General features: G+C 62.1%; 1 protein-coding gene across 1 annotated transcript in view; it reads left to right on the top strand.

Annotated features, from left to right (window-relative positions):
* SPEG (striated muscle enriched protein kinase) overlaps positions 1 to 22996 on the top strand; it is a 39101-nt gene that overhangs the window by 1164 nt on the left and 14941 nt on the right. Inside the window, exons 2-10 of the mRNA XM_069020864.1 lie at positions 11707 to 11796; positions 12058 to 12439; positions 13512 to 15031; positions 16006 to 16149; positions 16940 to 17122; positions 18770 to 18981; positions 19253 to 19341; positions 19539 to 19720; positions 21816 to 22076. Of these exons, the coding sequence (XP_068876965.1) occupies positions 11707 to 11796; positions 12058 to 12439; positions 13512 to 15031; positions 16006 to 16149; positions 16940 to 17122; positions 18770 to 18981; positions 19253 to 19341; positions 19539 to 19720; positions 21816 to 22076 (3063 nt within the window). The remainder of the gene's footprint in view (positions 1 to 11706; positions 11797 to 12057; positions 12440 to 13511; positions 15032 to 16005; positions 16150 to 16939; positions 17123 to 18769; positions 18982 to 19252; positions 19342 to 19538; positions 19721 to 21815; positions 22077 to 22996) is intronic.

The following is a 22996-nucleotide window of genomic DNA, read 5'->3' as shown; positions in this document are numbered from 1 at the left end:
CAACACGGTCCTCAGTACCCCCCCACCAGCTGCCACGGGCAGAACTCCCGCGGGATCACCATCACAGCTTTACCAGGCACTGGAATTGCACTGGCTGAACTCGAACGCCGGTGGGCTGGGAGGAGGAGCCTAACATGTGAGAGGCAGGGCTGACAAGTAGGTGGAGCCTATGCCCTGCGGTGGGCGAGACCTGGTAGTTAATTAGCCAAGGCAAACTAACAAGCATTTGCTCATCCCTGTAGCAGCCCGTCTGCTCATGACCATCACCCCCGGGTACAGCAGTCAGGCACAGAGTGCATGGGGACTGCTGCCCTTGCATGAATGGGCCTCATCCTGCAGGTTTGGGGCTCAGCTCCCTCTGCCCCATCATCATGGAATCATGCAATCATAGAATTATTTATGTTGGAAAAGACCTCTAAGATCATCAATCCAACCGGTAACCCAGCACTAGTTACCAAGTGCCAAGTCTACTGTTAAACCATGTCCCTAAGTGCCACATCTACATGTCTTCTGATTACCTCCAAGGATGGTGCCTGCACCACTTCCCTGGGCATTCTGTTCCAGTACTTGACAACCCTTTTGGTGAACAAATTTTTCCTCATGGAGGATGGATGCCACCTCCCTAGGACATTGAAGGCCTGAGTGTTGGGGAGCATGGAGGTGGGTGGCACTGCTCCGAGATGTGAGCTGTGCTGTCTGCATGGGGACAGTGAGGACAGGGAGTGAGGGAAGCAACACTGGGCCCTGAGGCTCCAGGGAAGGAGCTGCAGCTAGGACTCTGCAGCACAGGAGGCACACCAGAGATGCTGCAGCTTGAGCAGGGGACTCGGTGACAGTGGCAGGTCAGAAGAAGCCTTCACAATGCTGAAGGGGAGCACTGGAGGCGTTGCCCTCTGTGAGCCAGGAGTCTGGAAAGGTGGTGTTTGGAAGATGGAGAAAGGTTCATATGCAGGTCAGGAGCCTGGTGGGGTAGCAGGAGGAGCAGTGAAGTGTGCAGCAGGGGTTCTGTCCTGCAGGGAGTCTGTGTGGAGTCACTGTGCATCACACCTTTGGGGACCACGACACAGTGCAGTTGGATGTGGGGTGAGGTGTGTGCAGAATGGGAGACGTGCACTGCCCTGGGGGTGGAGCAGCCTGTCCTGGGTGGGCAGCAGAGGGGTCACCCTGTCTGCATGCTCAGGTGTGCAGCTGCACCTCTCCATGGCCACACCGGCCCTGGCCCCACTGCTGCTGCCCAGCAGCACGGCACAGCCTGATTTCCCTAGGTGCCCGTTCCCATTGTGCTGACGCACTCTTCCCTGCTCCCAATTCCCAGCCGCCGGCCCTCATCACCGCCTTTCTGGGGCAGCTGAGGGAGGGACAGAGCAGCCAGGATTGCCTAACGTGCAGTGTGAATGTCACCCTGCCTTGGGCACGCCTCCCAGCAGGCTCTTGGCCATGGATGCACCACCATTGAGCAAACAGCCACCCAAAAAGGCATCCCTGGGCCACAGACACCTCTGGAGCCATGCAGGCTCTGGGGCACTGGGCTGAGAGAGGAGCAGAGCAGCCCCTGGTGTGGCTTTGTCCCTGTGCCAGTGCAGAACTGTCTCTGTGGTGTGCTGTGGCAGTGCCAAGGGAGTGCCACATCCCGCCAGGTGCTGGACAGGTCTCCAGGGATCACGGAAGTTCCACTCATAGCTCTGCCATCCTTGTAGTACTGGGAAGGGACACCCCATCCTTGTTCCCTGGGGCATTCTGTGAGCTAGGTCATCAGCCACCTATAGGGCAAGAGGGATATGTGCAGGGTCCTCAAGCAGGATAAACTCTCTCTGGACTTGGGGTCCCAGCCCCCTGTGTCCGGAGGTATTGGAATGCCCTTGCTCCATTGGCAAGATCAGGTCTTTCTCTGGACTTGGGGTCCCAGTCCTCTGTGTCCGGAGATGTTGTGGTGTCGTTGCTCTATTTGCCTCTGACGGGTAGGGGTCTCTGGTGGGCACAGGGCCCCTTTTCTTCCTGGTGCACTGTCAGGCTGAAGATCTCCAAGGGGCTGGCATTGGGTCTCTCCAAGGTGGCTCAGGTCACTGCTGGTAGCCTGGGGGGGCTCCGGGTTGCCCATCTCTGTGCTCAGCCTTGGAAGCTCCTCCTGCACTAGCTCAGCAGTCCCCCTTGCTCACACAAGCCCGATTTAGCTCCTCTAATCTCTTGCCCTGAATCTGTCGCTCCACCCCACTAATGATTTTCTCCTGCTCTTCTCCCAGGTTCCCTGCATGCGTCAGTGCTTGCTGTGGGGAGTGGGGAGAGCATGTGTGGGGCTGGCCAGGCAGCCAAGTGCAGGGGCTACCAGGGGCACACCATCCCTCCTGTGCCACACTGTCCCCCGCTGTGTCCCATTGAGCTGCCCCTCTCCTGCTACAGGTTCTCCCTCATGCCCCAGCTCCATAGGTGCACGTGGAGTGCACTGACCCTTCTCACACCAGCACCAGGCCGGTCCAGGGACTTCCCAGATCCACCCAGGGAACCTCCAGATCCTTCCAGCCAGCCCTGGTCCCTACCACAGCTTCACTGCTCCTAGGCTTGCTAAAGCCTTTATCACCTCTCAGCTGCATCTCCTGAATTTTTTCCCTGTAAACTGGATTAAATCACCTCTTAAGAACCTGAGCTAATCTCCTTTTAAAGCCCAGCCCTCCCTCACTGTGCCAGCACTGCCTGATCCTCCCCACCCAAGCTGCCTCTTGTTTCAAGGTTGGATGTGTCCATCTTGGGCTCTCAGTGCTCCGTTTGCCTCCATCTGCACTCAGCAATCAAACTGTCTTGGAACCTTTCCTCTGCACAGGAAGCAGCCTGGACCTGCCTGGATTTGGGGGCAGGAAAGGAGGCAGAAACTTCCTGCGTATGGTGGCCCTGCACAGACCCTTCCTGTGCGAGAAATTACAGTGGGGCAACATGGGCATAATTTTTCAGCTGATGGTGCATGGCAATTATAATGGAGCCCACTGGGGATGGCTGTGCTGACAGTGTCCCTGGTGGCTCAGCATCCCTGGCCATTTATCTCAGTGCCTAATTTAATCCCATAATTTGCAGCGCCGTGCCCATGTTTAATGCGAGCTGCCCCAGAGTGGCTCCCACCTCTGCCCCCATCCACCTGGGCAGGGGGCTGGTGTGGTGGCCATGTGTGCCAGGTTCCCATCCCAGGGTCTGTCGGAGCGAGACGTCTGCTCCCAGCGAGCAGGGTGGTGAATGCAGCTGTCCAGTCAGTCACCTCCACCCCTGCCCTCTCGCCTGCTGCTGGAGGGTTATTTTTGCTGAGGAATGTGCCATCCCCTCGGATTCTGGCAAGCTGCAGGGCTTGTGTTACAGGCAAGAGGCCGAAACCCAGGCCTGCAGTTGGGTAAATATAGCACCAGTGTTTGGGACTGCATGAGGGGACGACAGCCTCTTCCTTCTTCCAGGGCTGCCCAGCACTCCCAGTGCCCTTCCTGCCTCCCGACACCAGGCTGCTGGCTTGTGCCCTGGCATGGCAGCACTGGGAAGGGGCTGGTTGCTTCCACCCTGCTGCCTGCACTCTTGCCTGCTTTCCCCCACAGCATGCAGCCCCTCACTCCCAGCTAGGGGGTATGCCGGAGGTTGGCAGGGCAGGGATGTGATGCCTTCTGCCATCCCGCTCCATGTCCATACAGCCAGAGCCAAGGTCACATTGCTGTTTTGCATCCCTGTGTTCTCCGCCTGCAGTGAGCAGTGTGCTCAGGCATCCTTCTTGTGGCAGCAAGGGAGACGATGCTGAAGAGGGCACTGGGGTGTCCCAGCCCTTGGGAGAGGGGGGACAGCACAGCACTGCTCCTCCACAGGGTCAGAAAGATGCTGTGGCGCTGCCCTGCCCAGGGACAAGGGACATTCCGCTGCTGTATTTATTTCCCCTGGGGACAGAGTTACGGTGGTCCCCACTTACCCAGGCTCTCAGCACATCCCCACCTCCTGCCGACCATCCCCAGCAGCTCCAGGAGGTGCAAACACATGAAAAATTCATGCCCAGACCTCCTCCTACTCGAGATGCCGCATGCACACACCGCCATCAATTATTCAAGCACTGAGACAAGGGGGCTGCTGGATGGGGCCAGGGGCAGGGGGCTGGTGCCAGGTCAGAGCTGTGGTGCACAGTCAGGATCTGTGCAGAGCAGCCAGGAGGCCCAGCAAGGTGTGGAGGGCTGTGGTTCTTGAAACAGTGGAATTAATGCTGCATTTTGAGCAGGTGTTTGCTGTCTGTTTGCTTGGGGCCAATGTGTGTCCAGCAGGCAAAGCTGGAGCTGGGTGGAAATGGGGCCACCTGCTCCAGGTCTGCCTCTTGTCCATGCCACAGCTGCACTGGCTGCCATCCTCTGTCCTGGGTCCCTGACCTGCAGAGCAGCAGGGCACTGTCAGGGCCACCCCGGGGCTGGGCCAGGGCAGAGGGGCTGCCCTACTTGCAGGTGGCCATCACCTCCCATAGGGCACCTTCTGCAGTGACTTCAGCTTTGCCCTGGTGGGGGAATTTGTAGGTGCTGCTGCCACTGGAAAGGACTTTCAGTCCCTGCAGCAGGTGCAGCCTCTTGGAGGTGACCCAGCTATTCCCAGGGGTGCAGCATCTCTGGGATTGCCCAGAGTCACTCCTGAAGCTTTTGCTGAGGGGTGGCTACAGAGTCACAGTTGCAGGGAAGGGCTATGGCCAATGGTCAGCAGGTGTAGGATAGTCAGAGGATATACAAGTGACTGTTTTGTCTGGACAAAGGGAGTCCTCCCTGCAGCCAGCCCTGGGGCTGTCCTTGTGGGTGTTTCGGTGACAGCACCCTTGCCCTGGCACCACTATGTGACAAGTCCAAGCCTTGGTACTTCTTCCCAGCATCCCTGATGAGTCTTTTAATCCCACTTGAGTGTGAAAAAAAGGCACAGGCCGTGTGTCTGCAGCAGGACCACATACATGCACAGACAGGGTGAGAGCACCTGGCAGGGAAACCCTGGGTGCAGATACCCTGACAGATGAACCCCACAGTTCACCTCTTTATCCAGCTCTGGCTCAAGGGTACCTATCTTTGTCCCCATCCAGGGCTGGGGGCCCAGCAGAGACCTCTGTCTCTGACAGGAGATTCCCTTAATGCCAGCTGTAGCATTTGTAGGACTTGTCTGACGCGCAGGGTCTCCACGGAAACCCCGCAGCATCACTCGAATTGTGGGACTGACAGAAATGTTGTATAAACAGCTCCTTTTGTACTGGGTAATTTGCAAGTTATTATGGAGCCATGAAAAGCCTCACGTTTGGAGTCATGAGCTGGGAGGGGAAGCGAAGAAAAGCTACCAGGAGCTGCCAAGCATCATGGGGAGCATGATGCCTGTGAGCAGCTCCTTGTGGAGTGGCTGGCTCCCCAGGGGACAGGTGAGCAGCATAGGGACAAGTGCTGGGTGGGGAGGCCTCCAGCAGCGTCCCCATGGATGCTCAGCAATGGGAGGGGGCAGCTCAAACAGATGGTGAGGCTGGGACCTTGGCAGCCTCTCCAAGGGCCTGGAAAGGGGGCTGATGAATGATGCAGGGCTTGGTGAGATGATGAGGCAAGGTGTCAAGAACTGTGGGGGGCATGGCAGGCAAGAGAGAACCTGCTGAGGCTGTGGGGCTGGGACTGCCCCTCTGGCTTATTTGTAGTATCACCCAGAAAACCAGGATAGGCCAGAAGGGCTGGGGATGGTCAGCTGGGGAAGGTGTGCCAGGGTTGTGCCAGCACCCCAGGAGCACTTGTAGGTCTTAATGTCCCTGATCAGCCTCACTGGGGACTCCCACCCACAGCTTCTGTCCACATTCCAGGAGCCCCATCACAGCTCAGTCCTAGGCACAGAGTCCTGCTCTGAGCTGCGCCATGGCTCCTCACCTCAGCATGAGGGGAGGTCTTGTGATTCACACCACATGGACAGGGACAGCAACCTACCTTCCCAAGGGTCAAGCTTGTGTCCTCATCAGCCATAAAGCAGTGTTGCTACCCCAGGGCTGAGCAGTCCAGCCCTGCAAACCCATAAGGGTCCTGAGGCACCCAGGGCGCAGGGTACAAGTTTTGCCTTGGCACTAGCACTGGGACTGGAGGCTGTGTGGTTTGCCAGAGGGATTGGTGTGAAGGACTGAGCCCATATTAGCTTCTGTCCATGTACAGCTGTGCTGTGACCCACACCCGTGTCCTGGTAAGGGGATCTTTCTGCATTACCGATGACTGGAGGATGTGGGTGACTGAGCAGAGACTGGCAGAGTGATGGTGAGCCTGTATCTTGGCTGTGCCATGGCACACTGCAGATGTGCTGCTGGGTGCAGGGTTGTGGCAGCTGTGGCAGCAGAGCTGCCCTGTTTGGGAACCCTTTGGGGACAGCACACAGAGCGCTGCTGTGGTGTGTTGTTGCTATCCCAGTTGGTCTGCATGTGGGGGCTGTAGTGGGGGGCTGTGTCCTAAGAGAGAAGCGCAACCCCTGTCCTGGGCAGGATGGACAGGTGACAGGGAACAGTGGTACAGCTGCACTGCCTGGCAGGGGTCTCGGACCCCTGGGTGCCGTGTAGACAATGCCAGGGGTGGAGAGGCCGTGTACCCGCCTCAGACACGCCCCCTTCCTCCTCTCTACGACGGCGGCCCTCGCCCCCCACCACCTGTGCCCCTGCCTGTCCCCCACCGCTGTCACTGTGTGCCAGGGCTGGCGGGGAGGCGGAGGCGGAGGCAGGCGGGGGAAGGATGAAGGGAGGAGCACTCCAGTGATGCTTCATGCTCACAGCTCCAGCCCTCCCGAGAGCCCAACCTGGCGAGCCCCTTCCTCTCCCTCCACCGTTCCCGGCTGCCGGTAGTGAAGGATGCTCGGAGCATCGCTTGCTGCCGCGACGTGCTGACAGCGGGGACCCCGCCGGGAGCGGGCTGCCGTCCTGCCGGGCCTGAGTCCGTGTCACCGGGCCAGCAGGGCTCTGCAGAAGCATGAAGAAGATCTGGGTGAAGAAGCGTTTCCAGGTAAGGGCTCCAGGCTGCCGTGCCGGCGGGAGAAGGGGGCAGTGCCGAGAGCGCATGGGGATGGGAATGGATGCTGATGGAGACGGGGATGGGGATGGGAATGGGAATAAGGATGGGGATGGGAGTGTCCCTCCAGCCCTTCCGTTGCCCCCTGGGGCTCCCCAGGGCTTTGCACATCACCGGCTTCAGCCCCGCTTGCAGAGCTGCCAGCTGCTTGCCCGGCCTCACCAGCCCGGGCAGGAGGGGCAGAGGGCAGAGGCTCAGCACCTCCTTGCCAGCACCCGGGCTGCGACCCCCGCCGGGGGCTCCCCCCACGCCCCTCTCTGCCCTCTGGAGTCGGGGCAGCAAATGGAGGCTGCTCCATGGCTCCCCCCAGCCCCACTGCCGGTGGTCACGGAGCTGGAGACGAGGCTTTGCATGCGTCATCCCCTCCGCGTCAGGAGCATGCCTGGCACAGGCAAGGCTCCTTCGCGGGCCCGCTGCACGCTCCGCTGCCGAGCAAGGAACAAGGACGTCACTTGGCCTCAGCGGGGGGTGGAGGATGGGGAATATACTTCCAGGAAGCCCCCCGCCCCCGATTCCCCAGGGCACACAAGCCCAATGCGGGCGCATAGCCTCCCCGCTGTCACTGCCTGGTGGCCCAGAAGGGACTGGGAAGGGGCTGTCACGCGCAGCCCCTTCCCAGGGGTGCAAGATGCACGCTGGGACACAGGTTCCCAGGGAGACAGGTGCTGAGGGTCCCTCTGGGGCAGGGTGCTATGCACGGCCTGGCTGCCCCATCTGCCTTTGGGGGCAGCAAGTCCAGGGGCTTGCCCGTGTGGCAGGGCAGGGTCCTGCACCGCTGGCTGAGGGGTATCAGAACAGCCACAGTGGCTGTGTCTCTGCACCGGGCAAGTTACTCACTCCCTCCCCACCTCATTCCGTCTCTGCTCCCTGTCAGCCTCTCTCACACAATAGGCACCTGTGCCATGTGGTGCTGGGCTCCACGTGCCAGGTGGTGGCAAGCTCCATGGTCCCAGGAGATCCTTCACTCTCCTGGGATCCCTTGGTCCCATGGCCATGGTGAGGGATGCTCCATGCCTGGGCCAGGGCAGGACCCCAGCCTGGGCAGGTGGATCCATGCCTGGCACAGGGGAAGGAAACAACTCCAGGTCTCACCCAGCTGCCTTGTAGTGCAGGGTTGAAGCTGGATGTGGATCCCAGCCAGCTCTTCTCTCTACTCCAGGCTGGGTAGGCACAGAACGTGCTCCTGGGGCTCCTCCAACCCTTTTTCCAGGGCGCAAATGAAATCCCATGCAGGAGGATTACCCCCACTCTCTGTCTGTCCCAGTCACACAGACCCTGACCCCACACCAAGCCCTGAGCTGCTCCTGCCCCCTTTCCATCTCCTGGCCTAGGGGAGACCCTGCATCACCCAGCATTTTCCCCTTTGTGGGCTGCAGGTGGGTGCTGTGCTCGAGGCAGGTCCAGTCTGCAGGATGCCCTGATCCTACAAGGGGCCCTGATCCCATAGGGACTTGTTGTGAGGTGAAGGGGGGTTGTGCTCAGCCCCTCTGCAGCTCTGGGCAATGCAGCCCAGCCCAGGCCCACTGGGTGCAGTCACCATATTTGATGGGGAGCCGATGGCGCCTGTCCCTGGGGAAGCCACAAGAGTACCCGATAATGGCACTCAATTGCATTTTCATTTTTTAATGGGGGAATTATCCGCCGATGGTGCAGTTAATCACTCATCTTTCCCTGGCCTGGAAGACGGGCTGCCAGCCAGAACCAGCCCAGTCAGCCGAGAAGGGGAGGTGAAGCCTGGCTCAGCCTGAATACAAATATGTCTCGTGCAGCCGCTGTCCTCTGGCCAGCACTGAATGCAGGCAGGGGTCTGGTGGGAGCCCCTGAGTGCTGCCCATGTGCAGGGGCTGCTGCTGCAGTGGCAGCAACTTTGGGGCTTGGGAAATGAGCCTGCTGCCATTCGAGGGCAACTAACTGCTGGCCACGCTTGGCTGTCCATCCCTGGGGTCTGGCTGTCCATGACCTGCTTGGGAGCTGGAGGGGTAGTGGGGCAGGAGGGGCTGGTGGAGCAAAGGGCTTTAAGACTGTTGGGTGCCCAGCCCTGGGCTCCATACTGGGGAACAGGGCATGGGCCATCAGTGTCCTGGGGAGACCCTGTCACACAGACTGGCTGGGAAGGATGCTCAGTCCTGGCAGCTCAACCCTGTCTGCACTCCCCATTCCCACTCCTGCCTGCCTTGGAGATCACCCCGTCCCTCTGCTTTCCTGGGATACAGCGTCAGTGCACACTGGGTCTGGCAGACAGGCTGCCCTCAGTTGGTCCCTCCCCTGGCACGCAAGTGCCCAGCCCTGGACTGCAGCACAGAGGGCAGCCAAGTTGGCAGGGAGCTCCTGGTGCTTCCACCCCATGCTCAGGTCCCACCTGCCTGCCTAGACGGCATGGGTGAGTGCAGCCCCAGTGCTTCCAACCCTGCACCAGCAGGGCAGTCCCGTGCTGCCTGGCGGCCTCTCTCTCAGCTGGCCTGGCCTCTCCAGAGGATGGACGATGCTGTTCCCATGCTGGGACGGTGGCCATGGTGGAGTCTGGGCCAGTGCCTGGAAGGCATTTTGCTGGCCAAATTCCCATGCTGGCTGAGTGGCTTTGAAGGGGCTGCAGAGCACTCGGACACCAGCCCAGACAAAGACTTCGCTGCAGGCTATGCCAGCTGCGGGCAGCAGTTCTGGGGCACCTGGGATGCCCAGGGCTGTCACTGTTGGGCACGGGCTGTGACACAAGGCTGGGGTGCATAGTGCCATCAGCAAGGGGACTCTGTGTCTGCGTGCGCGTGCGCACAGGTGTGTGTGAGTGTGCATGGCCGGGCATGCGCTACACGTGCCCACCTACACCCATCCATCTCTGCGTGTGCGCGGGGGCGTGTGCCTGTGGGTTCACCGTGGGTGCGCAGCAAGGGTGCATGTGAGCGGTGGCAGGTGTGCCCTGCCCGTGGGAGGGCGTGAGTGGCACGACATATGCCGTGCCAGGGTGCGTGTGTGAGCAGGGTGGGTGTGAGCGGTGCTGCGTGTGCCGGGATGGGCTGTGTGCGTGTGTGCCGTGCCACAGCGTGCGTGCGTGGCAGGTACGTATCGCCGTGCCAGGGGTAACGCTCTGTTCTCTTTTCCTTTGCAGAAGACCGGCCACTCGCGGCGCTTCGGGCGCTTCACGCATGGTGCGTTGAGTTACCAGGACCCGAGTCCCCCCCACCGCCCCAAGCATGCCGGGATGGGGTCCACCACCATGCTACAAGGGGCAGCAAGCAGAGGCTGGGCAGGGCTGGACTGCATCTTGCAACCACAGAATAGGGTCCTGGTCAGTCAGGGGCTCACAATGTCCACCATGCAGCTGGTCTGCTCCTGGCGCCCTGCAGCTCTTCTTGCTCAGGGGTGGCCATACTGGTGTGGCCAGGATTGGGAAGCTGATGCAGTAGAAGTTCATGGAGCAGCTGCTCCTGTGCTGGGCTGCAGAGAGGTGGCTTGGAGTAGGGGGAAACAGTGTGGCCTCCCGCACGCCTTAACAGTGCAATGGAGAGGAGCAGTGATGGAGCTGGGGACGTGTTCCTCAGTGCAGGTGTTTGTTGCTGCAGCTTGTGAGGGCTCAGGCAGTGGCAAGGAGGAAAGTCAGTCCTTCCCTGGTAGCACGGCACTAGCTTTCCTGGAATGGGACATTAGGGTGATACTGAAATGGCCTTGCCACATCCTGCCCCGTGGGGGGCAGCTCTTAGTGATGCCCTGCCCTGAGAATTTTGGCTTTATCAACCACACTTGTACGGAACTTGCACTGGTGGGGCAGGGGATGCACTTGTACATGCCAGGGGGAGGCTGTGTGCATATGGACAAACATGTCCGTGAGCTCCAGCATCCCCAGGAGCTCTCAGCTAGGGCACAGACTGGGAGGGTCCAGCCCTAGGCTGAGATGCACTGAGGAGCAAGGATGTGTGGATACTGCAGCGGTGAGGCCAGCAGCTCCAGGGACAGGGGGTGGCTGTCCTGCTGGGCAGGATGTGGCTGTGGCACCGGGAGGGGATGGTGCTGTGCACTGCGCGGGTGGGATGGTGTGTGCAAGGAGAGGGTCTGTGTGCAGCACTGGAGTGATGTGCGGTGAATGTGGTGCAGAGTGGGGACATGGTGGGGAAATGCTGGGGACAAGGGCCCCCCCTGCTGCCCCCCGCGTCTCCGCAGGCCGGGCCGATAACCGGGTGTTGATGTCTCTCTCTCTCTTGCTGCCCCTATGGAAGCGAAGTTTTCCGCTCCTGCAGGAAACAAAGCTACGGTAGGAAGATCCCTTCCCGATGCCATGTCTGTCCCCATAGTGGGTCCTGTGCCCCAGCCTGCCACCCTGCCCCATCACTTCCACTGTCCCCTTGCCCTGCTTTCTTGTCCCTGTGCTACTTCCGCTAGCTGCGTTCCCACTGCTGGCACTGCCTCCCTTTCTCCCATCATCTAACACTGTTCCTGCCTGCTTTGCCTGCCCTCTTCTGCCTGCCCTTGCCCTGCTGGACTTTCCCACTCCCAGTCCTGCCTTTCCCTACTGGAAGCTTGTCCTGCAGGTCACAGTTATGCCTCCTGCCTTGGAGCTGCCTGGGCACTGCTCTCCTGCTCCTGGAGCCAATGGGTCTGCAATAAGCAGTACCAGTGTGGTCTGCTGTCTCTCTGTACGCTCACTCCCTACTCTCCCCTCCCACCCCAGACTCGGAGACAGGTGAGGATGAATCCAGCGACCCCCAGGTGACACAACGCAGTGATCTCCAGGATGAGACGGCCTTCAGCACCCCCACGGGTGAGCAGGGACACCTGGCTGGCACTGAGCCCTGACACTGGCTGCTGGCCATGACTCCCCACAAGGCCTCTGCTGGCCAGGCTTTGGGGTTGTCCATGGAGAGGGAGCTGTGATCCACCCACACAAAGGGGAGAGGGCTTGAGGCAGCAGGGTGCTGCTCAGGACATGCTGGGACACCCCGTGGTGGGTCAGCCCTCTCTGAGCAGGGTGCTGAGCTTGTTCCCACAGGCACCCAGTCTTGGCTCATCCCTCTTCTCTCAGGTGGGTCTGACACTCTCGTGGACACCTCCATGAACACAACGCCAACCTCGGTGCTGGCCCTGTCACAGGCAGAGGAGCGCTCCAGCTGGTCAGGCAGCCAGCAGACCGTGGTGGAGAAGGAGACGGATGCCAGCCTCTCTGCACGGGGACCCTACCTCCGTCCCACTGCCTGGCTGCAGCCACAGGGAACCCCAAGGCAAGCAAACACGCCGGCCCCACGTGGCGCCGAGGTCCGGCACCTGGGCGTGGAGCCGCTGGTGCGGGCATCACGGGCTAATCTGGTGGGCACGAGCTGGGGGTCAGAGGATAGCCTTTCGGTGGCCAGCGACCCGTACGGCAGCGCCTTCAGCCTGTACCGAGGACGGGCGCTCTCTCTCCATGTGTAAGTAGCCAGGGGAAGCACACGGAGGGGACATCGTGCTGGGGCCATCTCCTTCCAACCCTTGCAGCCATCTCCTTCCCTCCACCTGGGCTTTCTTTGCCTTCACCATCCCAGAGGAGGAGTGGGGACTCTGAGCAGTGGGCAGCCTGTTCTCGGTGAGAAGGTGGGAGCAGCGCAGGCTGGGGGTGATGTAGAGTGGGGGTCCCTTTCTGCTGTGGCCAGGTTGAGGCTGGGGGTATCCCCTGTGCCACTGCTTGAGCTGCAGGACTCCACCCACAAGGTTATGCCAGGAGTATTCTCCCATTCCACCCCGCCATGGTGCTCTGTGCAGCCCACAGTGTGGGGAACTGGAGGTGCACAGCAGCCTGGGGCACACACTGGCAAGTGTTTGCCACTCACAGTCCCCACTGTACAGGGGTGGCAGCAGGGTCCAGGGACGTGCTGCCTCCCCATGTCCTGCTGATGTGCTCAGAGCCCCCGTCCCTCCCTGCCACCTTTGGTTCCCATACCTGCAGGCCTGCTCCTTTGACCTCCATCTCGCTCTTTTTTTTTGTTTAAGGCTGCTTGTTCCACCAGAACCTCATCTCCACCTTATGATTTCCGCTCTGTGTTTGCTGAGCCCCTCTGGGGGCAGTGGGATAGGAAGATATGCCCACAGCAGCATGTGCACGGGCAGGGCTTGCAGCCTTGGGGCTGCACCGCCTCAGCACACCAGGACACCCCAGCAAACTGGGGCACCCCTTGAGCCCCTGGTCCTGTCTGCATGGTGGTCCTGGGGAGGCAACTCACTGGATATCCCAGCATCACCCTGCTGCTCCACATGAGTACCCCTGGGCAAGGGGTCCCAGCAGCCCAGGACTCTCACCTAACCCATCCAGCTCCCAGTGGTCTTGGGGTGACCGGATGCCCTTGCTGGGACCCCTTGAGTCTCCCCAGTCCCAAGGCTGCCCTGACTGTTTGACCCCCTTGCCATGCCCCATTGGGCACTGTGGTGCAGGCTGGAAGCTGGGATGTAGCCAGGCAGGTACCAGGGTGGTCTCTAAGCCATGCTCCTCTGTCTCTGCCCTTGCAGCAGCATCCCCCAGGGAGGCTACCGGAGAGATGACCTCCACAGAGGCCCTGTCTCTCCAAAGCCTGGTGCAGAGCCCCCGAGATCCCCCGCTGCCCTGCCACTGACTGCCAAGCCTCCCATCGTCCGCTCACCATCTCCTCGTGCTGGCACATGCCTGCAGCCGCCCACTGGCATCGTGTCCCAACCTGCTGCCCGTGGCCCTGGCGTCCCCTCCTTCACACCCGTGACCCCTCGCAAGAAGTCCTCAGTGCCGGTAGAGTACCAGGACATCGTTCCTGAGGAGTACGAGGAAAAGATCAAGAAGCCCAAGTCTTCTGGGTACTCACAGGGCAGCACACAAGAGTCCCGACCACAGACACCCATGAGTGACACCTCTGGCCGCATCTCCGTCCGGGCATCCCCCAAGCTGGTGCGCGCTGGCTCCAGGATCTTCGAGAGGCTGCAGTACTTTGAGGAGCGGCAGAGGAGCCTGGAGCAGGACAGTCCCTTTCCCGCACACTCCAACCTGCCCCTGCGCAAGACACGCTCCTTCGACCAGCCTGGCACTGGCTTGCGCCGTGCCAGCACTCCAGGTGGCTCGCGGGAGGACCTGCGGGAAGGCGGCCGCTGGGAGCCAGGCAGCACGGCAGCGTGCCGGCGTTTGGCCTTCCGGCAGAAAGCCGCATCCTTTGACGAGCGGGGCAAGTTCGCCAACCGTGTCTATGCCATCGAGCACAAATTTGCAGAGGAGCTGACCCGCATCAAGCGGACAGTCTCCAAGCAGCAGCTGCGGCGCTCCCAGGAGCTGTGCAAAGCTGGGTTGCCCCCGGCACCCTCACCCTCAGTGAGCAGCGAGCCCCCTGCACCGCGTGCCCCCCGTGCCTCTTCCTCTCAGGGCACCGGCGGACGCAAGGCACTGCCACCCAAGAGCTGCCCACCAGCAGAGAGCACACACGTCATCCAGCACCTGGCACTTTCCAGCGTAGTGTTGGTGGGACCCAATGGGGAGCCAGAACCAGGGGGGCAGCGTGGGAAGAGAGCCCCAGTGGGGGGGGGTGGGGCGGCTGGACAGCCCAGCTCAGTGGAGGATGCGGGTGCCAGGAAGGGTCTGCAGCAAGAAGGCACTGGGGAAGTGAAGAAGAAGGAGCAGTGGCCGTTGGCGCAAGCCACCCCGCATGGAAGGGTGGCCCTCTCGCAGGCGGGTCCCGCTGAAGGCAGCCCCTACCCAGATGGAGGCCCTGCCCGTGGCCCTGGGGCACTGAGCGAAGCTCTGGCTGCCCGACTGGCTGTGCCCTACGGACTGTACCGGCGGCCGGAAACACCCACAGAAGTGCGGTTCCTGCCTTGGGCAAAGCCAGGGATGGAGCAGGAGGCCCGTCTGGAACGAAGCTGGTCAGGACAGCATGGTGTGGGCAGGGAGGTGGAGAGAAGGCAGATGAAAGTGTCGGAGAAGAAAGAGAGTGGCCGGATGGCTCAAGAAAGCAGGAGCACACGGAGCAAGGGGAAGGGACGCCGAGCCAGGCCCACCTCTCCAGAGCTAGGTAGGGGCATGGCTTTCTGCCCTCCTACAGGCACAGGGCTGGCCTGGCCAGCCCCTGGGTGGGTTGGGGGACCTCCAGCCTACCCCTGGGAGGCATGGGGAGCCCTTGGATGGAGCGGAGGGACTTGACTCTTGAGACGGGGGTGGTTGGCACCAAGCAGTACCACAAGACAGACCAGCCTGGCTGCCAGTTTGCTGGGCCTTGAGGTCACGACACTTCTCCATATCTCTTACCTGGCGCAGGAAAGATACAGCGTGCTGACTTCTGGCACACAGCCCTGGTCTGGGGCACAGACATCCACTGCAACTTGTCCTGTCTGGGCCATGCTCGGTGGTCCAGGCAGGGCAAGCGCAAGCTTCCCCAGGGGATGCTGTGGTGGCTTGGCTGGGGGAGAGGTGTCCTGCCCATCCCAGCATGCAGCAGTTAGACCAGATTATACCTGGGCTGGGAGCTTCTTCTAGGCTCTGCTCTAGCCAGGGAAATGCTAGGCCCACATGTCTGAGTCTCCTGGCACAGCCCCAGGACTTTTGTCCATGTGCTGGGGCCATGAGAGGAGAGGGAGCTGGGAGGTGGTTGCTGATGTATTGGGGTACGGCAGCCAGCATCCCATGAGGGATTGTGGGCATCCCTCCAGGGCAGGGGATGCAGCTGGCTATACAACCCTCCTTCTTCCACACCCCACTGTTACCTCATCCCTTACACCCTATAGGGATGTACAACATACTGTATGCTTCCTGCCCCGTGGTCCCCTGTCTTGTCCCTGCTGCCTGCTCTGTGCCATGGTGGACCCTAATGTGGCCTTTTCCTCCACTGCATGGCCCGAATACCTTGCTAATACCCCAGAAAGGGTGTGGTGCATGTGGTGGCAGGGATGAGCAGTGGGTTGGGAGATCCACTGCATGCAGCCCAGCATGGCACAGGACCCGCTCACTTCACCCTGCTGACAGCCGTGGGGCCCATCTCTCCCTGTGCAGAGTCCTCAGATGACTCCTATGTCTCAGCGGGTGAAGACCCCCTGGAAGCCCCCATCTTTGAGATCCCCATCCAGGACATGGCAGTGGTTGTGGGGGCAGAGGTGCTGCTCAAGTGCATTGTCACGGCCAACCCCCAGCCAGAAGGTGAGCCACCCTGGGCGTCAGGGGCACGAACGTGGCAGAGGGACTCTCCGCATGTCCATGTCCCACCTGCGCTGTGCGAGTGGGACACCCAGCGCTGAGCTGGGTATCTCAGGGGAGGTGATGTGTCCACCCTTGGAGCACTCCTTCTGCCCTTCCTCCCCTCAGACAGGAGTGAAGTGCTTGGGCACCCCCTGTCAGGACAGGGTGCAGAGGACAGGGTGCCTGCTGTCCCCCAGTGCTGGGCTGGGCTGTTGGGAAAGTGGGAGAAGGGCTACCGAGCCCTGCGCGGGCAGGGACGGGAGATGCAACCTGGTCCAGTGGATGGCGTCCCTGCCCCTTGGCGGGGTAGGTGTTGTTGGAATTGATGATCATCAAGGTGCCTTCCAACCCAAACCATTCTATGATTCTCCGATGCTCTGGGCTGCTGTTGGGACAGCTCAGGTGGTTTCCCGGGGACAGAAGCTTAGAGCTGATGGCCTCCGGGCACGCTGTATCCAGGACGTGCGCAGGGGCAGCTGGGCATCCAGGGCCAGTCGCCAAAGCCAGGCAGAAGCCAAGCCGCTTAAATTCCCTCTTCCAGCCTCCACTGGAGGGCAGGAGGATGTAAGAAGCAGATAGGGACCAGCCACAGTCTCTCCGTCAGGGGGTCGTGGGATGCCGGGGATGCTCCCCACAGCAAACGGGTCCTCAGGCCAGGCAGGGGAGCACCTGGCCGCCTCGGGACCCTGCGCAGAGCCCCGGGAAGGCTCGGGCTCTCCTGCCCACGCGTGATCCCCGCCTCTGCCGGCAGTGTCCTGGAGGAAGGACGGGGTCCCGCTGCGGAGCAGCACGACGCGCCCCATCAAGGCGGAGGGCGAGCGCCACACGCTGCTGGTGCGGAGCGCCCGGGTGGCCGACGCCGGGCTGTACACTGTCACCGCGGCCAACGAGGTGGGGGCCACCTGCTGCAGTGCCATCCTCAGCGTGCGGCCCGGTGAGTGCCGCGGCCGGCGGATGGAGGAAGGCAGGGAGGGAAGGAGGGAGGCAGACAGGGAGGGAGCGAGGGCTGGCGCCGCGGCAGGCTGGCTGCCAGCTCTGCCGCTGCTGTCACTGGGAAGAAACTGGCTTCCTTACCCTACAAGGCTCTGTCTGAACCAAAGCAGCTGACGTGCTCCCGGCAGCCATGGAAGGATCCTGCCGTGGGGGGAGCAGGGTCAGGCTGTGAGCATCCCCTGGCGCTCAGCAAGCAGCCCAGCGTCCGGCCTCCCCACACCTGCCCTGTGTCCCACTAGACATGGGGGGTACTCCAGCCTGCCCTACAACCCACAGACCATGTGGGTACCCCTGGCCTAAGCCTGCCAACCATGTGGGTACTCCTACCTCCAACATGTGAACCGTGGGGATATCCCAGCCTGACCCCCAACCTGCAAATTGTGGGTGCATCCCTGCCCTCCACTCTGCTAGCCGCGGGGAGACCCCCACCCCACAAACTGTTAGCTGTGGGGATACCCTGCCTGCCCACCAAGCTGCTAACCGGGGACAGCCCCACCTGACCCCCACGCTGGCCATGGGGATACCCAGCCCGTTGCAGCCCCAAAACCCCCCCCCCCATGCCAAGAGAGTGTCTCTGGGCAGCAGGCAGAGGCTCAGAGCTGCCCCGAGGGCTGGATGAACCCAAACCCTCCCCGCTCCGTGGTTAGGCGGGACTGCACACCCAGGGCCGGCCGGGCACAGCGGCGGGGGGCCGGGAAGGGCCCAGGCAGACCCCGGCCCGCCGCGGGCCCTCCCCCGCGCTGCTGGCCCAGCCCCGGGGGCCGGCCGGCGCTGGGGCGGGGAGGGCTCAGCGGGCCGGCGGCGCTGCGAGCTGGAGGCGGCCGGCACCGGCAGCGGCACCGGCGGCGGTTCGGCGCTGTGGCGTGGGTCGGCTCGCGGGGCTGCCGTGGCCCCGGTGAGTGCGGGGTGCTTCGGGGGGGTGCGGACAGGGGGAAGCCGGGCTCAGGCTCCCAGCTCTCCGCTGGAGGCTGCCCGCGGGCATGACGGAGGCGCGGGGACACAGCCCTCGTCCTGTACCGGGCAGGCCGCCCGCCTCCCCGGCGCAGGGCAGGGAGCTTGAGAGCGCTCCGGCGGCCGGGCTGAGGGGGCTGGAACCCCCGTGGTGGCGACTGGGCTCCGGCAGCACCCCGTGCCGCTCGCCGTTCCCCATCCCGCCCCACGCCGGCCCCTGTATCCCGCACCCCGCGAGTCCCCCAGTCCGGCCCCCGATGGAGCGGACCGGCGGGCGGGCGGGCTGCGGGGGGAGCGCAGCTGCCAATGTCACCTTCAGCCGTGCCGGCCCGGGCAGGGACAGCCATCCCGGGAATCCGGGCGGCTTAAGGATGGGAGCGCGGGCCGCTGCGTAAGAGCCACTTGAGCCCTGCTGTCGCCTTGCGGAATATCGCGTCCCCTTATCATCCCGCGGCGTGCTGCTCACCCCCTCCCCCGGCGCGGCCACGCACCCCTTCGCTGCCGGCCATTGCCGAGCCGGGATGTGCCGCAGGGTCAGTGTCCACCCCTGTAGTGCAGGATAGTGGGAAGGCGTGCCCTGACCCGCCTGCCCGGCTCCGGTTGCTGCCAGCTCCTTATCCAACCGCTTCTGTGCTAGCACCCGCTGTGGAGCGGCATGGGAACTTGCCCGCCACCATCGGCCAGGCCAGCCCCATCACATCGGACGAGGAGTACCTGAGCCCCCTGGAAGAGTTTCCCGAGTCTGGCACCCCCCAGCACCGACCGGCCATGAAGCTGCAGCCAAGAGCCGAGCATGGGGCTGCCCACGGCTCCCCAGAGACCACCTTCAAGGCTGCACCCACCTTTGAGGTGAGACAACAACTCCCCCAGGACCTGGTAGAGGGGGTGCAGTGCCCTGTGACTGCAGCGCTATGGTCCTCGGTGCCAGGAAGTGCTGGGTCAGGTGTTCCTACCCCTTGATCTGATGTGGCGTGCTCCCAGCACCTGGGCAGGCTCCACCGCACCAGGTTCCCTGGTATTCCTGTTGTGATAGGGGACACACAGCCCTGGGTGCAGTGGTGGGGGTGCATGGCCCTGTGTGCAGATGGCGCTTGCTGCTCTCTGACCCCTCTTTCCCCAGGTATCCTTGTCGGACCAGTCGGTGCTGGAGGGGCAGGATGTTAGCATGAGTGTTCGTGTCCGTGGGGAGCCCAAGCCCATCATTTACTGGTGAGTCCTGCTTCTCTCTGGGGTCACAGCTGGACAGAAAAGGAGGGAACAGGCACAGTGACCTCTCCATTTGGGGATGGTTAGCATGGAGCTCTCATCCTGAGCAAGGAGTGTTGGAGAGGGGTTTTTTTGGGGATAGCCAGGCTGGGTGTGCAGGGCCAGGTATGACCATGCTGCTCTGCCTCTGTCTGGAGCAGGCTGAGAAACAGGCAGCCAGTGAAGTATGGCCGCCGGCACCATGTGGAGGAGGCAGAGGGAGTGCGGGGGCTCTTCACGCTGCACATCCTGGCGGCAGAGCACACTGACACCGGCTTCTACACCTGCAAGGCTGTCAACGAGTATGGCACCAAGCAGTGCGAGGCCAAGCTGGAGGTCAGAGGTAAAACTCCCTAAGTACGTCACCCAAGAACCTGAGGCGCCAGCTGGCTCTAGTGCCCTGCATGAGCTGTGGGGAAGGGGCCACTGCAGCCCCGCCCCCCCTTGGTGGTGTGACCTAAGAAGGGGACAAGCCAGCCCACCCTGTGGTGGCACAGGCGGGGAACAGGAAAGTGGAGCTGCGTGCCTTGGGCTGTCCACAGAGGCTGGCCCTGCAGCAGAAGGCAGGCTGCCTTGCTGTCTTATCCAGATGTGCAGCCCTGGGTCCCACCTGTTGCCTGCTGTTCCAGAGCCCCACCGATCTGATCCAGACCCCACTGCTTCTCACAGCCCAGCTTTATGCCATGTCCCCCCACATACCCACTTATGGGGCCAAGTGCTGCCCCTGGCTGCCCAGAGAGGGCTTTTGGCCTTGGGGGCTCTGTAGGAAACATGTCCTCATGTCCTGCAGCTTGCTCCCTCCTTGCCCCAGGCTGCCTGCAAGCTGTGTGCCAGGCACAGGGCAACTTGCAAGGGTCCCTCCCTGCCCATTTCCAGCAATGTCCCATATGCATGGGACTTGACTGTCCAGTCCACTTTCCTTGCTATCGCTCCCCAGCCCTGCTGTGGTCCTCTGAGGACCCCAAAGTATGTGTGCAGTGTTGAGGGGGTGGGGGTGGGGGAGTTGGGACTGATAGCCAGGCTCTGCCTGGTATCCCCAAGGCCAGGGAAGGAGCCTGTGGGGATGAGTGATGCTGCCTCCCTCCTCTTGCCCTTTGCTGTGTGTGCCCTGCTCCCCCCAGCCCTCCCTGCTGATGGCTGCCTGAGCCCCCCTGGGCTGTGCCGATCCCACCCCGGCCTTGGCTGCACTGCTTGTACTCTGCCGGGATTATGCTCCCAGCCTACAGCAATGCGCGGCGGCACGGGGGTGGGAGCGGAAGCCGTCCCAGTGTCCCACGACTGGCAGGAGCTGGGCTGCAGGGGTGATGGACCAACCCCAGCCCCTCTTGGGGAGCTCAGCAGATGGCTCCGTGCCTTGTTGCCCACTTGCACCCCTCGTGCCGGCGCTGGCATGTGTGTCCGTGCCGGTCCCGTCGCTGCTGCACTAACCCTTCTGCTTGCTGACTGCGGTTTTTGTCTGTACGCAGGGGGAGTACGATAAGGGGGTGCATCTCTCAGAGCCGCAGCTGCGGGGCTCTTAGTTGGACACCTCTTAGGCAGTGGACCTCACCTTGTGTTATTACCTCCTTCTCCATCCGCCGCCTCGTCCTGGACGCACCGCGGGGACGCGCGGGCCCTCGACTGTGGGCAGGGGCTCGCCAGATGGCCGGGGCAGGCGTAACTGAGGCGGGGCGGGGGAAGCAGCAGGGGAGCAGCAGGCGCCCCCTCAGCCGGGCCAGGGTGCCCATATGATGCTGTCTTGTCTCTTGCTCCATCCGTTTGTCCCTGTCTGCGTGTTCTGCTGCCTCTCTCTTGCTGCCCACGGAAAGGGAGTGGGGAGCTAAGCCCACAGTTGCCGCTGTGCCGGCCAGGGCTGTAGGGAAGGGGCTGCAGTGCGGTGGCAGCTCTGTGACAGTCACCTTGGAGCATGGGAGACAGGAGACCCCAGGGACCCCACAGGGGAACACCCTGCCTGAGCTGCAGCGGGGAGGGAGAGCATTGGCCCCTTTGGCTTCACGGTGGCCACTCAGGTGCCAGCTTGGCCACCAAGAGATGTACCTTGTAGCCCCAGGGCTCAGGTCCGTCAGAAGCATCCCCTGGCTGTGGATCTCTTCTCCCCAGGGAGGGGGCTTGACGGGGGGGCGGGCTGCGTGGCCGTGACCCTTTTTTTTTGTAGCTCTAATAAAATCTGTTTGGTAAAGCGCTGTGTGGTGTGTTCCTGGCACGGACACCTCCCCTCACCCCCAGCCCCCTCCCTGGCTCAGCTCTGCTTTCCACATCTCGCCTCCCCTCCCACCCTTCCCTGCTGCACTCCCTGCCCGCTGCACCAGGCCCCCTCCCTGCATGAACCACTGCCCTGCACGTACTCCCACTCCATCCCTGCTACCTCTCATGGTTGCTTTTCAGTTGCTGAGATGCGTCTCTCTCTTTCTTTCTCTCTCTCCCCCCTCCCCGGGCAGCTCGCCCCGAGTGCCAGTCCTTGGCCATCGTGGTTCCCCTGCAGGACTTGGTGGTCGGGGCGGGGGAGATGGCGGTCTTTGAGTGCATGGTGGCCGGCCCGCCAGACATGGACGTGGACTGGCTGTCCCGGGGCCGGCTGCTCCAGCCTGCCCTGCTCAAATGCAAGATGCATTTTGATGGGCGCAAGTGCAAGCTGCTGCTCACCTCTGTGCATGAAGACGACAGTGGAATCTACACCTGCAAGCTCAGCACTGCCAAAGGTAAGTGGTGGGCATGCAGGTCCCCCAGGGGGGTGCTCACTCAGGGCTTGGCCCCAAGGGGGTGGATAGACCTCCCTGCCCTGGGCTCAAGGCTCTTCTCCCCACGGATGTAGCTGTGAGTGGTGGAGGTGGGGGACAGGGGGCTAGGCAGTGGTTGGTGCCCCAGGCACTAGGCAGATTTCTCAGGGAAACCTGGTGTGCATCAGTTCTTGGGTTCTAGCACCCTGAGCCCTGCAGCCCTGTCCCACCTCACTCCACTCAGCTCCTCTGCCAGCATGCATGCGGCTCCCTGAAACATGGGAAGATGCATTTGCACCATGGTTGCACCAGGTGGAGGCAGGCTTGGGGTCCAGCTGTCCCTGTCCCCTGGCTCCAGAGCTTCTGGGCACCCAGCTCCAGTACTGACATGTCTGCTGGCTTGGGAGGTGGTGGAGAAATGGGCAGGGAGTCAGGGCTTCCCAACCTCTCCCACCAAATCCTCACTGGTTGCAGCTCAGCAAGAGTAGCATGGGCCTCTGTCCCATGGCTCTGACACGCCTGTGCCTGTGTATGCTGCCCACACAGAGCCCACTCTCCAGCTCACCTAGGCAGCAGGGTTGGGGGGTTGCAGGAAGAAGCGGCATTCCCTGCACCCTGTGGCTGGTGCCTGTGCACTCCTCCATGAAAGATGCTGTATGCCTGTGGGGCTTTGAGGATAGCAACAGTTTGGGGCTCAGGAAGGTGAGGGTGTGCCTGAGAATAGTGTTGCCCATCATTGCCCAGGGTGGGTGACAACACCACCATTGCAAACTGGTCTGTGCTGGAAATCCCCCCACGTGGAGCATTCAGCCTGCACCTGTCCCCATGCTGCTCCTTGGATGCTGCGTGTGGTGGCACTACCTGCTTAAGCATCACTGCCTGTCCTCAAGGAGATAGGCCAG

The sequence above is a fragment of the Aphelocoma coerulescens genome, chromosome 7 (assembly GCF_041296385.1).
Source record: "Aphelocoma coerulescens isolate FSJ_1873_10779 chromosome 7, UR_Acoe_1.0, whole genome shotgun sequence".
Lineage (NCBI taxonomy): Eukaryota > Metazoa > Chordata > Aves > Passeriformes > Corvidae > Aphelocoma > Aphelocoma coerulescens.
This window is presented reverse-complemented; position numbering and strand designations above follow the sequence as displayed.